The 18,799-nt window shown below is 43.5% G+C and overlaps 2 protein-coding genes across 3 annotated transcripts in view; one reads left to right on the forward strand and one right to left on the reverse strand.

Annotated features, from left to right (window-relative positions):
* Positions 1-18,333, reverse strand: part of LOC142803637 (uncharacterized) — a 32,396-nt gene extending 14,063 nt beyond the window's left edge. Inside the window, exons 1-3 of one of the 2 annotated variants that reach the window (XM_075889096.1) lie at positions 4,160-18,333; positions 3,508-3,605; positions 3,124-3,306 (exon numbers count right to left, since the gene is read on the reverse strand). In XM_075889096.1, the coding sequence (XP_075745211.1) occupies positions 3,124-3,306; positions 3,508-3,605; positions 4,160-4,303 (425 nt within the window). In that variant the 5' untranslated portion in view covers positions 4,304-18,333. The remainder of the gene's footprint in view (positions 1-3,123; positions 3,307-3,507; positions 3,606-4,159) is intronic. The other variant, XM_075889097.1, reaches the window with a different exon arrangement.
* The window catches only part of Rph (Rabphilin), a 219,934-nt gene that overhangs the window by 147,955 nt on the left and 53,180 nt on the right, over positions 1-18,799 (forward strand). The gene's annotated exons all lie outside the window — the stretch shown is intronic.

The raw sequence follows: 18,799 nt of genomic DNA on the forward strand, positions 1-18,799 counted from the left end.
GCAACAGTTACAATTGCAATGGCATTGCATTTCTAGAAAATAGGTTGCCTTTAGCCAAGTTTCTTTGTGGGTAATAACTGCAGAAAGTATGGCTAGAACAAAACATCAGAAAGGCATTTTTGGATAAGTAATTGATTGATATCTGACGTTTAACGTCCCAAAATCACCATATGATTATGAGATACGCTGTAGTAAAGGGTTCCCGAAATTTCGACCACCTGGGGTTCTTAACGTGCACCGAAATCTGAGTACACGAGCCTCCTGCATTTTCGCTTCCATCGAAAATGCAGCCGCCGCAGCCGGAATTCCATCCTGCGACCTGCGGGTCAGCAGCCGAGTACCTTAGCCACTAGACCACCATGGCGGGGCATTTTCAGATAAGTAGAAATCCAGTGTATGTACAGTTGACTCCCGATAATTCGAAGTCGCTTAATTGGAATTTTCGGTTAATTAGAAGTCAAGAGGTGTTCCCGTCAGTTTTGTATGCAACACCATAGAAAAAAATGCTCAATAATTCGAAGTTGAAAGCCCACAAGATTGGTTAAATAGAAGTTATTTTTTAATCTAGAGCCTCGAGGCAACCGTTAGTTTCAATAAAATGCGCAATTTTTCAAGTGCCAGAACAACTACCGCACTGCTGTCGTCACCATCGTAGCTGTCCGCAGCGCACTGTTGTGGACATCGTCGTTGTGCGCAGGGCCACAGTGCATGAAGCGGCAAGATTGTTCAGTCAGCACCGGCGTGTCGAACGTCGAGCTATCCCTTTCACTGTCAGTCTTGTTCTCTCGTCTCTGCTTGTGTTTCGTTGACTGTGTCAGCTGCGCGTCGCAAGTTATTTCCTCGTGTTCGGCTGGCCACGACGTTGAATAATGGCAAAACGCGGCTCGTACCGAACACTTGATCTGGCGATGAAAGAAGTCCTGAAAGAAGTAGAGCAGGGAGGCCTTGCCAAGCAAGACATTGCACGGAAGTACGGCATTAAGCCTAACATGCTCTCGAATTTTATAAAAAACAAGCAATCAATAATGGATGCTTTTGCAAATTACAAGTTTAAAATGTCACGGAAGCGAATGCGCACCGGCGCCTACCCGGATTTGGAGAAGGCGCTGCTGATTTGGATCAGAGAGGCACGCAACAACAAACTTCCTCTCAGTGGTGAGGTCATTCCAGCGAAAGCCTCATCTCTTGCGTTAATGTTGGACATCAACGACTTCGCTGCATCGGACGGATGACTGACGCGCTTCAAACAGCGCCATGACCCGATTTTCAAGAGCGTGTGTGGAGAGAAGGCGTCAGTCGACCAGGAAACATTTGCAGCATGGAAAGCAGAGAATCTTCGCGGGTACCTTGAGGAGTATCAGCCGGAAGACATCTTTATCGCAGACGAGACTGTGCTTTTTTATCGGTTGCTACCAGACAAGACTGACGTTTAAAGACGACGACTGTGCTGGCGATAAACGTAGTAAGGAAAGGGTGTCTGTTATGATTGCCGCAAACATGACTGGCACTGAACGATGTCGCCTTCTTGTGATCGGGAAGGCCGCTAAGCCTAGGTGCTTTAAAGGCGTCAGGACCCTTCCTGTCGACTATGCTTCTAACAGAAAGACGTGGATGACGTCCGACATTTTCAGGGACTGGATAAGGAAACTGGATCGGAAGTTCGCATCATCGAACTGCAAGGTGTTGTTCCTTGTCGACCAATGCAGTGCCCACATGGACGTACCAGCCTTGAGTGCCATCCATCTTGCGTACTTGCCCGCAAACATGACATCTGTGTTGCAGCCCATGGACCAGGGCATAATCAAAAATGTGAATGTCCTGTACAGGAAGCATCTCATCGAGCGCATGATTCTGTGCATGGATAAGTCCTCGCAATACGAGGCGAGTTTAATTAGTGCCATCCACATGCTAGCGCGAGCGTGGGGCTGCGTGAAGAATGAGACCATCGCCAACTGCTTCAGGGCCTGTGGTTTCGTGGCAAATTCTTCGGGAGAGGCTTCTTGTCCGCCGGTGGAAATGCGAAGCGAGCTTGACGACAGCATTGTTGACGCCGCTCTCGGTGACAGCAGCTTTGACGTCGTCCTCGGTGACCCCTGCTTTGAAGATTATGTCGCCGTGGACAGCACAGTCAAAACGTGCGGTGCACTGACGGACAGCGAGATTGTGCAGATTGTTCGGCCCCACGAAAGCGTTCATCAAAGCGACGACGAAGATGACATTGAAAGCAAGCCACAACCGAAGGCTGCCGATGTAGCTGCGGGCCTCGCTCTCGCGCAGCGGTTTTTCACTTGGGAGAACAACGCTAAAGAAGCACTTGGGCACATCTACGCCTTCCAAAACCTGCTTTCCACTGCTAGATTCGGCAAACAGAAGCAGACGAAGATGACCGACTACTTTTCGTAAAGAACTGCCGGCTTTGAACCTAATAAAGATGCCATGTTTTTGTGATTTCTGCCTAATTGGAAGTTCGTTTAATTCGAAGTTTTTTGCGGTTCTCGGGAACTTCGTATTAACAAGAGTCGACTGTACCAACAATGCAACAGGCATTGAAAGGCATCATAGAAGCATCTATATTGTTCGTATACCTGTTGTTGGGTCTTATACAAAGTTTTCAAGAGTCATCACAGTTTTCTGTGCTGGCTACCACAAGCAGGCTGAAACCATGATCTTTTAGCTCATTAAAGAATGTCAGTACAGATATGGAGGGGGCACTGGCACTACTTTGATGCCACTGTTTTCTACTCCTTGCATTTGAGCGAGACTTTATGCAGCATTCCAACCAGCTGGTACCTTGAAGATAGTGACCACAATGATGTAAACAAAAACAATATATATTTAATCACGGGAGGAAACAAGTGGGCATTGTGACTACTCCATGGTTTGTCACCAAGGGGTCATGCTTCATTGAAGCTTCCTTCAGCTGCACAGATGGCACTATGACATGTCAGATATTTTTTCTAGCATTTGAGTGCTTTTTCTGCAATTTTTTTTGTTTATTCACCATGGATGTCCCCCCCCCCTTTTTTTTTAACCCACGAGAGCGGGTAAAAGATGAATGTGAAGAAAAGTTTCAAAGCACTTTCAAACAGGATATTGCACAGTATCTACGTAAATATTACTCACATGTCGTATAAGTACAAGTCATGGTGAAGCCACTGTAGTACTCGAGAGCGACCTACGAAGTACTGCCCTGGCTGGTGGCATTTTACCATCCAGGCAATGTCTGGTGGTACATCTGGGAGGCAGTATGCACCGGTCCGTGCTGGCTGTGACGGCTGTGCAGACTCTTCCAGAACATCTGCTATCCTGTAATAGCAACACAGAAACTGCATTTTGTCAAGCTGTTATGAAAAACCACCTCACCCTTTTTTTGTTACAACTACCAAGCTAAGAGGCTTATCCAATTGAGAGGTCTGTTTTAAATGAAAACTTTAGCCACCGTTTTTCTCAAAGCAGTGTGCAACAAGCAGCTTGTAAGTGTATTGCTAAAGATGCAAAACTACTCACCGGACTTGGCTGGTCAGTCGGACTTTTATTCTCGATTTATTTTCGATCACGTCCACTTCTGTAATGTCGACAAAAACGTCGAAGTCTTCGTCGAAACGCTGGAAAAATAAGAATGCCAGAACTCAGAAGGGCACTACATAACACACGGATAAAAAATTTGGAAGTGTCATGGTTGCAATGTTGGCCAACAAAGACCTGCTGTTGCCACAAGCATTCGTGCTATTTACATGTCCCGAATTCCCGCCACAGCAAGTGAAAAGCGCAACATTTAACTGTATTTAATAAACACACTAAATAAATTTGACTACTGCCAGCGTCGGCTACACATACACGTGCAGCCTCGCTAGATGCCGAACACTACTGGAATCGACACCTAGCGCGATCTCGAAGTAGGATTCCCTACTCAACAAAAATACCTTCCACGTTTTCTACGATTAAAGAAGTGAGGGGTAAATTCGGTGCAGCAATGATTGTCATCGAGGCTTAAATTGGGCGAAATTTAGCAATAACATGTAACTTAGCGCTGTCGGGTTTTTCTATAGAATGGACGAAGCAAAAAGATGCAACACAAAGCTACAGTAATCGATGACAAACGCTGTGGCAACCACTGCAGCACGACGACTGTAGAAATATATAGAAAGGAAGGACTCACCGTCAAGCCTATGGCAGAGGCGTCAACTTCTGAGAACATGTCCAACCCTTTCAAGTGTTCAATTAAATCCCGCCCCGTCCACGGCTCGTCGAAAGCGACGGCGACATTTCTGTCGCCGTATGTAACGAGGCACTTCGATTGCATGGGGCGACAGCGGCGCAAGACAAAGAATCGTTTTTAAGCCAGCCGCGGCACATGCACTCGCTCAAAAATTCATGGCCCCGCTACGCACGTGCCTCCTCGTTGCAGTTGATGTTGATGGCGCAGCGGCGGCCGATGGATGGATGGATTGATATGGCTGTACCCTTTAGATCGGGCGGTGGCTGACGCCACCTAGCCGGAATACTTAGTGAACCACAAACTAGAGTTATCTTTTTTTTTTCCTTTAAATAGTGAAGTTAAGGTCTGGTACTTTACAGTGACAGCGACGTCACACGGCCATAATTTTTTTAAAGTATGTTTTAGTTTAAAAATAAACAGACAGTTTCTTATTCCAACCGTTCCAACCATAATGCTGTCTAAGGTGCCTTGAAGTGTTACTATTTGACAACCGTGCTATTTGACCAACCTTCTCGTAACGCGTTTTGCTATGGCGCCTGCACACATTGAATTTGGCATGATCATGGGCACGCTGTACCACAGTATTAAATACAAATCAGAAGCCGTAGCAGTAGTGCTAATACGACTGCTGATTGAATTATGGTCCCTGGCAGTATATTCTAGGGGCCACAATTCACTAATAGATCTACTGATTTTTTGAAATTTCCGCCGATTCAGTGTACTGCTGTTCGGTCTTTTTTTTTTACAAAAATGAAAGGAACTTCCACTTTTTTTACTAAGTATTAATTAAGACATTAATGTGTTACTACCAGTCAAACAAGAAATTTCTTTCATGGTAAAATTCTCAAGCTAAGCGCTACTTTTGATTGACGAGTCATACACCTTCATACAGTAATTATTACAGGAAGCTGCTCTATGTTATGAGCAAATATCGGGAAGTAATGAGACAGCGATATGAACGCACACCACACCCAAAATCCACGGAACCACAAACAACAAATCTGGCTCTCGGGCAAGTATCGTCTCTGGAATAAAAGAAATGCGTGCCACTAACCCCATCGAGTAGCATGTTGTATGAGCCAATTTCTCCTCGGCGACAAAGCAAGGCACGCTCTATCACTGTAGTGATTTGAGCAGTCTGGTCTTGCTGATCGAGATATTTATCTTATCGCTGCCTAGCTCCTTGTCCTCTCTGAAAGCTTCAGCTAGCCGCTGGCTCTGAAGCCTAAAATATTGCACCTGAGTCCACAGAGAGATCAGGAACTTCAGCTAGGAAGACCTATATGCTTTCTAACTGGTTATTAAAGCTGTTATTTGCAAAGATACAGGACGACATTATCCAATGGACGCTATTTGCTATGGCCTGTGATTTTGACCTTGCGCACATGACACATATATGACTTCCACCACATCACAGATTTAACATGCAGCAGTCAGTGCTAAGCCGAATAAACATAACACGAGGATCAACACAAGTGCTTTTAGTGTGTTGTTTGGTGTAGCCGCATCTGAAACTGAACTGCGCATGTGGTGCATTATTCTTCTTCACATTATTCGGCACACTATTCTTCTTCACGACACCTGTCTTCCAATTTCGTTCACGAAAGCTTAATGGAGCTCATCTTCCTAAATGCGAAACATTTCTTTGCCAACTGCAGGCACTTCAAAACGTTTCTATCTATCGATCGATCGTACGTCTGAATGTTCTCGCGGCCCCAAGCTGTTTAAGGATGTACTTGCTTGGGCGAGTTGGTAGCTATTTACTAGTTGTTACGTTATTGCGCACCGCTTATGACGAACACTTGGAGTCAATGACTAGACGGACACAAGCGCAATAACACGGTATTTTACGCGGTGCACAATAACGTAGTAACGCCTGTTTAACTTGGTATGGAGCAAAATTGGTATGAAAGGATAAGAGAGAACATGAGAGCGTGAAAATGCTGTCCCGTACGTACGTGGTCAAACTTGTGCGCGCCACAGGTGATAGTTTATATCTACCCCGGATACGGCAAGGACAGACATCGTAAACTGACATCGACAGCGTTTACCCGATGAATATAAAAAGTAAATGTCAGGGTCCCAGCAGGAATTGCACCCTGTCACAGAGCCACGTACGCCATGTCTTGAAAATGCTCTGGAAAAAGACACGATGCAGGTGTAGTGCTGGGGCAACATCAGTTCTGTGTGGTTGTAGTGCTAGTTATCTAATTTCATAAAAATTCAATAAACATTATTTGTGTACTCCTAGGGTACGTCTATGTTACAGGCGCCATGTCGCGTTAACGTCAATTGTGGTTCCAGTGTTCACTCTGTTTTTATAGCAATGCAAGAAACATTACATTAGCGTTACGTACGTATGATATCCGCATCATCGCACCGTGAGGTGCACTTCGTTTCAATAATGCTGACGTCTGCGATCTATAAGTGCTGACGTACTCTCGGAATGTAATAACATAAATTACTCAGTGTAATGAGAAGTAGACGCCAGTGTAATGGACATTCCTGGTCTGCCTACGATATGTGTCCACAGCTACTCGTAACGCTTGCCTCACCCCCCTCCCAACCCCAAAACAGTTGCTGGCCGGCTGCATGCGAGTACAAGGCTGTAGGTATCCCTTGTTTATATATCCTGCTCACGTACGGCTCATGTCGGGGACATTTCCTTTACTATTTGTTAAAAAGTGCAGTTTTATAAAAATGACCTTTATAGGCGCTGAATTTGGCATTCCTAAAGCGAGAGCAAATAGCGGAATAAAGAGATCTACTCATTTTTCGAAGACATATTCTAGCAGTGTATAGGTGTTCTGTGTTCTAGCCACTTTTTTTTTTTTTTTAAATGTGTCGTGGCAACACTGAGCCACCTTACCCATCCTTACCCGTGTTCACTGCCCGCGTGTGTCCAGGCGTTGTTCACGACGACTACAGCGTTCGTTTGGTTCCTTCATCCGTGCTGCAGCAAAAAGACAGCTTCTTTATTCTGCTTTCAGTGGCGTGTTTCTCCTGACTCGTATTTTCCATGTGCCGGATGTCTACTATGATGAACTTATTCACGTTCTCGCCTGCTAATCTTACGAACACCTAGGACGTGTGGCTTTCCAGCGAGCAATGTTCTGGTGATTTGTGGTTAGAACTATGAATGCAAAGTACTGTCCGAGATGCCCGTTTTTCTCTTACCAGCTGGTAAGAGTGATAACGCACATAGGGTTAGAGCACAGCGGAGAGCCGAACTTCAGCGTGATATGCGGCATCGAAGGCTGCGCCAACACGTACACGAACTTCTCCTCCTACAGATCACACCTGTATCGTCACCACTCAGCCGTGCTTGAAGAAAATGGCAGCAATTGCCATCAGCGGTCGCTCGAGCGCCCAAGGGATCGACGGAGCACTGAACTGCCGTCAAGCGAACAGCTTCGGCACGAAATGGACAGTGCGGATATGCACAGTGCTGAAATGAACGGCGCCGAACTGCCAATCTTTCGCGGCGGTTATTCGCATAGGAAAACTCCTGTGAGGAATTTGCAATCACAGCAGACTGCAGCTCCACGTGACCACTTTCAGCGCTTTCTGGAAAAAGTTAAATCCACCATATGGGATTTCTTTTTTTCCATCACTACAAAACACAGCTTGCCACATGCTGCAGCTGTGAAGATATTTGCCCAACTGAAGGAGGTGTTCGAGCTTGTGCTTAAGGCTTATGGTAATGAATTTATGAATGCAATGGAGACATCAGTGATGGGTCCTGAATTGCAAAATCTTCTTGGCTGTTCATTTCTGCCTGACCTGTTCAATGGGATTGAGAGTAAATGGAAACGAGACAATTATGTGAAGGAAAATTTCCCTTTTGTACCAGCTGAAGAGCATTATGTCGGTGAGGATGCAAACTATCATTACGTCCCATTGCCAAAGCTTCTCACTGTACTTTGCCAGCTCCCGGACATTGCAGCCCATTTAAAATCACCTGTAAATATTGAGAGGCATGAAACCTCTGTGTACAGAGATCACACAGATGGCCTGGTGTTCAAGGAACACATGCAATCTATCATTCCCGAGGGCAGCACACACACAATTATTCTTCTATTTTACACAGATGAAATAGAAGTTGTAAATCCCCTCGGAGCTAAACGAGGAAAGCACAAGATCCTGGCAGTGTACTGTAGTTTGGTGAACATTCATGCCAGGTATAGGTCACAGATTGACAATATTTATCTGGTCATGCTTGTGCGCTACGCATATGTGAAGACTCATGGTCTAGGCCCTATACTACAGCCACTGCTGGATGACCTGAAGGCAATGCACAAGGAGGGCCTCGTATTAAGTGTGCAAGGGCGTGAAGTTAATGCCAGAGTTATTGTGCTTGCATTTTGTGGTGACAATCTGTCCCTGAACCGCCTTGGCGGGTTTTCCTGCTGTTTCAGCAATGGGCGAGTTTGTCGATTCTGCATGATATCCTCAAAGCAGCTAGCACAAAAAACGCATGAAGACATGTGTCAAGCACGCACATTAGGTAGGCATGAATTGCACCTTGCAGCTGTAGCTGTGAACACAGCCAACAGACGTCTGTATGGTGTCAATGAGGCCTCTCCCCTGCTCCAGCTTCCCTATTTTGATGTGACTCGGCAGTTGCCTCCAGACCTAATGCATGACATATTGGAAGGTGGTGCAGAATCCGTGCTTCGGCAAGTTTTAAGATCGCTCTTATCTAGTAGGTTGCTATCCAAGCAGGATCTGGATTTGGTGTGGGCATTCAAGTACGGGAAGAACGACACAAAAAACAAGCCTCCTGCAATCAATATGTCGTTTCTGAACAGTAATGCTGTATTGGCAGGAACGGCATCCAGCAAATGGTGTTTGATGAGATTTTTACCACTCATCCTTGGAACGAGGATCCCAGAAGGCAATGAAGATTGGGAGCTCCTGTTGAAGTTTCGCGAGATCATTGATATAATTTTTGCAGCTGAAATCTCATCGGCCCGCCTTGCATACTTGGACGTGCTTGTGCAAAGCTTCTTGGTTGATTTTTCAGCCAGGTATGGCCCTGGAGCACTCATCCCCAAGCTGCATTATATGGTTCACTATGCTCGATTTGTGCGTGAGCTTGGCCCACTCAAGAACTTTTGGTCGATGAGATTTGAGGCTAAACACCAAAGCTTCAAAAAAATGGCTGCAACTATCAAGAACTACAGAAACTTGACACATACTCTGGCCGAAAGGCACCAGATGAAACAGAGCTGTCATCTGAAAAACTTTGAGCTATACCAGGAACTAGAAGCCTCAGGAAGCAGGCCTGTTAAATGGAGCACACTGCCAACATGTGCCAAAGAAGTTTTGTCGAAGACAGTGCATGAAGTACAAAATGCAATGGTCGACCGACGCACGTACCATGCTGGGAGTGTTTTAGTTCGGAGAACAGAGGAGGGACCACAGTTCTATGAGATTGAGCGACTACTTGTGGCGAGAGGAGTGCTCTACACACTCACGAGAACACTGGTGGTTGAGTGCTTCGACAGGCACAGGTTTTGCTATTGCGTTCGAAGAGCAGATGAGCAGGAACTTCAAGAAGCTAGTGAGAGATATGAGCCATACCTGCTGGACCTCTATGGGACAGGTGAACTGGTCCCCAAGTGGGAAACTTGGTAGACAACTTGTGCATTGTTTGACAGTATTGTATGAACTATTCAGTGGAGTGATTCATTTCTAGATTTTTTTTCTTAAACTCATAAGGGAATGTATGAAAATAGAGTCCTATGTTTAAAGACGAATATCGGGAAGAAATCATTTTTGTTGTACAGTATTGGGAGCAAGGATATACCATGGCGCCACCATGCAGATGCATTCCTATGATGTACGTGGTTGGATTGCTCCGCCAGCCTTCTCGCGCGCAGCCCGTAGCCCCTTTTGCGTCTCTTTTTTTTTGTTATTCTTGTCGTACTTCACTCAACGAAATCATAGAAATGCTGCCGTAGCTTCTTTACTGACTGTGCAAAGTGCTAAATAACTGCTCTGGAAAAGTTTTACACTTCTCATAATGCCTCACTGCCGGCGTCGTCTGGCCGAGCTCTCTGTTTTTGTAAAAGGTAGAGACTCATTCCATGTCGAATTGAAGCATCAAATGGGTATTCACGCGTGCTTGTGACAAAGAGTTATTTTTGCTGAAAGAAGTGTGCGCAATTACACTTTTTCATTCGTTGTAGGTTTGCATCTAAAGACGTACCGCGGTTGACACGACAAGCATGCGCAAATTTTCATTTTTGCTTAGCACACATATCCTTACGAAGCTCAGCGCAAATGGATTCCCCGCTTTGTGGGAAGCAGCACAGGATTATTACAGCCGCAACCTTTCTGTTATGATATCGGGCAAACGTGCGAGTCACATGCACATGCATGCCTCATTCAGAGTTGTAAATATGCAGGTAAAATTTCACACGAGGAGAAGTTTCTCTGCGGCACGATCCTAATATTTATTGTGAAAATTTTGTACGGTTGTTAGACGGTGCGCATTTGATCCCCATTGAGCCACACATGAGTGAAAACAATGAATGATTGCCAGTTCCACAGCTTCTACGAAGAGGTAAATCGTGATAAAAAAAGAAAAAGCAATCCCGACCGGGTTTGATAAGCGCAGCGAACAGACTGCGCGCCAGTTGTATTATTTTGTGCCCTTGAAAGGACATTCTGCGAGGTACATCTTTTGTACCGTGATCTAAATGGCAATTTCATGTTTCGGTAAAAATGCCAGTGTCCAGTTTCTTTCCAACTTCATTCATAAGCTGTGTGACATTTCACGGTAGCTATTAGAAGATGAATCAGTTTTCGAAGCTGGCCACGTTTCCGCCTGTAGATCAAAACAACATTGAGAAGTGGCCGTGAGCCCATTTTGCAGACTCAAAGAACCATGTGAGCTGAAGTCGCGGACGGCAGGGGCATAGACAGAAACTTTTTCTGGAGGGGGCACCACCTTGATAGAGTTGGGAGGTGGGGGGGGGGAGGCAGATGTGGTTGTCTGTTATTTCGTGCGCTTTTTGCCATGGAAAAATTTCAGGGGAAGAGGTGGGGGGGGGGGGGGCACAGACTTGGTGTGCCACTCCATGGCTACACCACTGGCAGACAGAAACCTGTGTGCTTGAGTACACACATGGGGCAGACACCCGGGGAGGAGAGGGGAGTGGGGGTGGCGCAGACTGTGGTAGAAGTTACCTTGGCGAGAAAAGCAGCTTTAGCAGACTGGAGCGGCACATGTATGATGCAAGAACGAAGGTTTCGTCGAACGTGCTGGCCGAACACGCAGAAGCAACTGGCCACGAAATAGACCGGAATAGGTTAAATTAGCAAAAATTAAGGGAAAGAACTGAACTTCCGGGCTTTATCTTCACTCTCTGACAATTCAGACGACGGCGCACATTCTTAAATGTAATGACAAAGACTTCTGCCACATCTACGTACGTGCGTCGTGAGAAAGAGAACAACCTTATTTAAAACGCCTAGGCTCCCTCCACACAGGGAGGACGAGCTTTCATCGCGACGCGGCCTTTACGACGTCATATTTTAAAATATGCATAATCGGTCTGTTTGCACATTCATTTTTTTATTGAACGAGGCTCCCGTGTGGTAATTGAAACGTTCTGCTTTCATGTGAACAATCGTGGTCGGTGCTTATTTTAACCCCATAGGCTTGAATTAACAACCACAACAAATAGAAAGAGAGAGGTGACAGTGTTATTGTCAGCGGCCGCGACGGTGTCATCGTGTACGTAGCACGCTGCAGCACACCGCCGATAACTTTTGCTTCAAACTTTCCAGATTGTGTAGTCTGTAGAAGTTCGCATACATCAAGTGAGAGCAAAACAACGCTGTTCAAAAGTGAAAACAACGCATCCAACCACCAGCTTTCCTTCGCCAGAGCGAGGCGAGATCACGTGATCCAACTCTGCATGCTACCGCGATTGCAGGGCTCGCGCCTCCAGTGGTGGGCCTCACCCCAAATACATCTTGTCACAAGAAATGGGCAACATATAACCACTTGAACAATGCATTAATGCCAGACTGCATGGTTGCTGAGTGAATCAGTGAACTTTCCTGTTTATGTTGTGAAGTGCACCTTTGCGACATAAAAGTTGTGCTGTAATTCACCTTAAAGGGACCGACAACAGGCCAGAATGTGCGTTTAGATCATAGGAAAAATGAAAAGGCCGTGAAATATACTGACCGATTCCAGCATTCTTTTCATGTTGTGACTAGGATTTATATTTTAAATCGTGCTTAAATGTAAGAAACACCATCTTTTTGTGCAGCCTAGCAGAATAACCTTGAAGCTGGAATATGGACTACGAAGTCAATCATTTTGCTGTACATAGTCTTGACACCATCATGTATGCCAGTTAGCAAAATTAAAATACGTGTATTAATATCTAGCCCTGCTCAATTCTGCGCTGAAATAGACTAGTACTGCTGAATGGGCGAGTTGATGCATGATAAATTAATATTGCGCTGACACTGTCGTCTGTATCTGTTTTTTTCCCCTTCTTGACTGCATAGCATCTTCACGCTCAAACTGAGCTGCGCTAAAGCAATATGAATTCTGCGCTGCGACATGAAAGAAGTTGCATGGTGAGTGAGAAGCGGCACTGCCATCGTGGCTGCCAGTGGACTAAGTCGAGTCGTGTGCATGTGCGTCAACCGCACACATGCTCATTTAACCACTGCGCTCTAACATGAACTGTTCTTGCGCTCACTGTTTGCAGCATATAGGTACACGACTTCATATTCATTACAGATAGAACAATTCTGAATTATGAATGTTTCGCGGTGCTTTCTTCTTTACCATTACATGATTAGACTCACCGGCTGGCAAGCTTTCCGTAGCGCTAATGAAAACAGGCACCTAGAAAATAGGCTGTCGCTCCCTTTAATATAAAAATTTCAAATGGAAAACAGCAAAGAAATCCAGAAAACACCCAAGACTTGTCAGGCACAATGACTTTACTCTGGCGTGAATTATGCGTTTAAGGGCCCCTAAACCACCTCAATATTTTTTCAAACTTTTCAAGTAAACATGCGCACCGTCTGCAGAATGCCGTCACGTTCAACGATGCCACACATGGCAGTGCTACAAGCTGCCGGCGTGCCACAAATTTCAAGAAACAATCACTCCTTTTTAGGCCTTTCTGGTTCCCATGTGATGTCAGGAAATTGAATATATTGCTGCAACACAAATCATACAGCGATTAGTCAAACAAAAACCCACTGCGTACTTCCGATTAGTCTGCAAGCAGCTGTCTGTGCTGCTTGTTGTTCGTTGTGTTGCCCGTGAAAGCCACTTCCCAGCCATCCCAGCAGTACCCGTTCTCCGCGTCTGTACCAGCCACACACAGACCTCATGTGCACCAGCATGCCATGCGAGATCAGGAGGGTCACTCGAAGAGAGGGAAAGCAAAGCAGCTTTTGGAGAGGATACCTATTCGGGTAGTGAAGAGAAAAGTGAGAGGAGCGATCGCCATACTTCATTAATTAAACACGTCTAACTCCGTTATTATGGCACCATTTCAGAAAATTCTCACGGCTTGTTGAACACTCGTGCACAACTTCCTCACAACTGAATTTCAACCTCTGTGCGGTTAAGGGCCCTTTGATGTGCATTTTGTACATTTGCTTGGTGATTAATAATTAATGTAATACATAATGGTGTTTATGTAAAAGTGTTTATTGTGCTTGTACATTTCTTCATTATGGGAATAGGTGGCTTTGTTGTTATACCTGATGACCTTTCCTGGAACAATACCTCTAATGCTATTGAAAAATGTACTGTTCTTTTAACAGCTAAGCCTGTCCACCTGTCTTATGAACCTACGCATAAAAAAAACCGTGAAAAGACCCATAGCGACAATATGTCTCTGATTTGCATTGTTCAAGTTGTCTGAGCACATCATAGACGACAGTTTTCGTGTACAGATTACAAGGCTGGTTGCAGCAGGCCTCTCTTCAGTGGTTTTAACCAGTGTGTCTCAATTTCTCCTCCAAGAACTTTAAGGATGCAGGAGGCAGTATGAGTGTACATAAAAAGAGGCCATTGGTTCTGCCTTACACACACAAGATTGCCCACAATTTGGAAAAGGTTACAAAAAGGCATGACGTTCCAGTCGTTTTCTCGGCACCCAACAGGCTCTCGAAACTTCGTGCCCACGTTTCTTCGCAAAAAGCCAAGCTTTCATGAGAAATGAAGCATGCCCAGCTGCGTTGCTTGGTGGGCATTGTTCATGAAATTTCGTTGAGCTGTGGCAAGGCATACGTAAGTCGAACCGGACCCTGCGTTTATGATCACCTAAAAGAGCATAATTATATAGACCAAGAATGGCGTAGGTTCACACCTGCCATTCCATTGTGCTTTGTGTGGCTGCATGCCACTGTTCGGAGAAGTTTGTGTGGTAGAAAGAAGTAGGGAAACCTTAGCATGCATGTGGAGGACTAGACGTTTCACTTACAGAAGAAGGGGGATGATGCATCAGTATCCCTCCAATCTCTTTGTTTTAAAATGAATGGCTACAATTATATGGTGCTGTGTGATAGCTATTTGTGCTCTGTGATAGTGTACTTGCACTGCACCCTCTTTTTGTGGGCATATCTATAAATATATAAATTTAGTAGTAGTTTAGAAAATAAATTAGTTGAAACTCTGCTGCCCTATCTCATTGCTCTCAATCAATCGTATCCCATTTTTTTTCACCTTGCCTCAGGTGACGCTTTAGAATGCTAAGTTAAAGCAACTTCATGTAGTAGTATATAAAATGGTTTGCTGTTATGAGCGTGCATATCGTCTAGGCTAGAAATTGCTTGTATTCCTCCATAAGATTCGAAGTCGAAAAAATGAATCGAACAGTAATGAAGCAGTACAAACAAACCTAAGTCAACCAATTATTCAGACAACTAGAATACTGTACATGTAATAAGACTGCAAAATCCTATGTTAGAAGTGTGTGAAAAAACGCTCACAAATGCTGGTTTTTCTGAATTGCACAAAGATAAGGTGTCATCACCACGGATCAGCAAAATTTTGAGCAGACTCGCTCATATTGGTCCAGGTGAGTAATATTGTGGTGAGTTTGATGGTAAGTGAGTGCAGTTTATGAAAATGTTCGTGAGTCAGAGTGAGCCCTAAAGGAAAAATATATTTCTTCAGTGAGCTCCACCTTTTATTGCCCCGCTGTTGTCCCATCATTGCTGTTAATATTATATTGGCTTACTTTTATACTGTAAAATTCTGAACACAAGTGCCCCTCTATTTTTCGTAAAATCTGAAATATGACTCCCCCCTTCTTGCCCTTTTCATTTTCACTGTGGCATTCACTCTTTTTATTCACCCAACGAGGACGAATGAAAAGAATTAATGCATGTGTATTCAATGAAGCATTTAATTAGAAGCATGGGTGTGCATTCTTTATTCTTAGTGGCTCTTCCTTCGCTATCATAAATTTCGATCCATGACCGAGCAAGCCCCCCCTCCCCTGTAATTCTCAGCAGATTTTACTTTATCGTGGGGCTTGTTCGGGATTTTATGGTGGTGTCTATTCACACATGTCTTAGGGAGACCTGCCTCACAAACTTTTTGGGAGGTCCTTGATGAAAATATCTTGCTTGAGTCGCATACTTTGTATTAATGTCCTGTAACCCTAATAACTGATATCTGATGATGTAAAATCAAAATGCATTTCGTAGAGGACGGATTTTGTGAGATGTTGGCATTAAAGCGTATTGACACCATGATTGAAAAAGCTGATTTTACGCTCGTGGACTCATGAGTCTACTCACTCAGGCTCACTCAGACTCGGGTCAAGTGGTGAGTCTGAGTGAGTTCAGCTGAGAAAAATTGTGTGTCTGAGTGAGTTCAATTGACACAAGTTTTAGTGGGTTTGAGTCGAAGTGAGCCCTCAGAGCAGATTACATATATTTGTTGAGCGAGCTCCAGTTTTTTTACCGACCTATGGTCATTAGTGTGCTAAAGGCAAGTCCAAAACCCAGAAATATGTGACCAGCATATCAGCATACATCTGTTGAAATACTTCAACGTTCAAAGCTATGTTTTACTGTAAATAAGTCTAAGCTCCTGCTACTGAGCGCTGTCGAATGGGACGCTTACTTCCATTTATTTCGTTCATGTTGCACAAGAGAAGCATACATCAGATGTTGACCTCCACCAATACTTTGATTTGAGTGAGTTGGTATATACTTAGCTGAGGAAACACAGTGCAGCAAAAGGATGAGGACTAAGGAACACAGTGTACTAGACAAGCGGTGAAATTACAGCGGAACTTTATTGCACCAACTATTCTCTTTTATAGCTTATCATACCATGCCTTTCCAGTCACACCTGCCATGTCAGAAAGCTATCTACATTTTCACGGAAAAACATCACGTGTACTTCTTTAAAACTATGCATGCACAGCTTGCAAGCTTATGTAAAAGGCAGAGAAGTTAAAACAGATGCCACATCAGAAAGCAATCCACATATTCACGTCAAGATGTCACGTGTACCTTTTTAAAACTATATGTGCACAACTCGTGTGCTCATGTGAAAGGCAAAAAAGTGTAATTAGATGCACCAAACTTTAAAGCAATAGCAGAAACCTCCAGGTAAGAAGCGAAGAAAAAATGATGGAAACAAAGGCACAAGAAGTAAAGGTGTAATAAATTATAATGAACTGTAGCAAATGTACAGATAAAAATTGTGAGAGGTCGACAAAAGGGTAAAGACATTTGTGCCTAACAGACACACTGGTGCTGTGTTTCAGATAGTAGAACCACAAAAAGTGTGGTTCTACTTCTTAGAGTAATCAATATATGATTTCAGGGGCATTGGATTATGTCAGGAAATGTGTTTGCAGAACTGAAGTGTACTCTGAAGAAAATTTTGTTAATATGTAGTGGGTTAGCATTGTAAAAAATTCAATAGCACTTTGGTGTTGGGTTTAAAAAAAACTTCATACAACTGAACACTTTGTTTAATTAATGCTCGTGCAAGTAATATTTCACTTGAATTAACAGTTAAAATATATGGCAGTGAGACAGAATTGAGATGAATGCCACATGAATTAAGCATATTGAAGTTTCATTCACACACATAGCAGATATGCTAGTTACAGTTCTTAGAATCTATGAACACACTTTTTTTTGCTTTCACATAATCTGCCTCTAAAAATCTTCTTGCAGCATATATTCGTTTTGGCAGCAAAATAAAATTTAGTGAAATTAAAATAGCTAATGCTGCACATTGCAATATTCTTCACAGAACACTGCGAAAGAGAGAGCTCACAAAATTTGCTTTTTCTGAAGATTAACAATGTACATTGCTGCTCACCATCATAGTTACTACGGTAAACAAAAGCTCTCCACATTGCTTTAAGCATGCTACTCTCCTGCATAAATTAAACAACATATTATCTCTGTAGTGTTTAGACCCTGCTGCTCACTATGAGGTAATATGGTAAAATTCAATAACGTCAGCTGGATGTGAATGTGACAACTACTAGCTTGAGCTAAAGTTACTGTATATTAGTTTTAGTTAATTTAGGCTAGCTTAGTGTAAGGGATGCCCAGTATCATGAGTTGCAGCTTATCTGTGGTTAAGCAAGGTTAGTTTTTATTCTGTGGTTTATTGCTACAATTAGCTAGTCTCATATCTGTGGGAGGTCATTTTAAAAATGTTAGACCAGGGAAGATGTAAATCAATTTGATTAGGCAGCTAGCTCACTATACATAGGTGAATTACTGCAAGTTCAGCTGCATTAGGCCAAGTATAGTGACACATCCACCTAGCTTTATATGGTGCAGGTTGGGTCATCGAATGGCCACAATCTGGTAAAGCTAAGTGGATAATTATTAAATGGCATACAAAGCATCAGAACAGACCCTGAAAATGACCAATATTTGCATTTGCTACATAAAAGAAGTACTCAAGGTTAATGTAATATATGCACAGATCTTGAGTAGTTGACAATAATAAGCTTATGAATGTGGTAATATCACAAGTCATGCATGTGTTCATGATAACTAATAGACAATAATGCCAGGGAAAGTATGGGAGCCAGTTATTATACGAAGCAATTGTAATGTAAATATGAAGAAATCAAAGTGGGCGAAAAGATGACTTGCGGGTGGCAAGTTATCTTTTCACCCACTTATCTTTCTTCATGTCTACATTACAATTACTTCTAACAAAATCCCCCATACTTTCCTTGGCATTATTGTCTGTTAGATCTCATTATTAATGTGTTTAACAAAGAAAACAAGCCCTTAAAATTTACACTTTCTTTAAGTCATGCATGTAGTTACACATCTATACAGGCACTTGTTTATTCGTTCAAATTAAAAATGTAGCCACCTCGTTTTATTTGTTATTACTTTATCTGCTGTCAAAAATGTATGCCTCATGATGTCATGAATTAAGGTGAATATTGACGAAAATGTCCTGTAAAAGATGCAGACTAAGTTATTAGTCTTACATTTCAATTAATTTAGATTGAGCACATCTTTCACCTAATGTGCTGTGAACAAAGCCTATGGTGGCAGAGAAAGGAATGGCAAACAAAC

This window comes from Rhipicephalus microplus, chromosome 3, assembly GCF_043290135.1.
Source record: "Rhipicephalus microplus isolate Deutch F79 chromosome 3, USDA_Rmic, whole genome shotgun sequence".
Classification (NCBI taxonomy): Eukaryota; Metazoa; Arthropoda; class Arachnida; order Ixodida; family Ixodidae; genus Rhipicephalus; species Rhipicephalus microplus.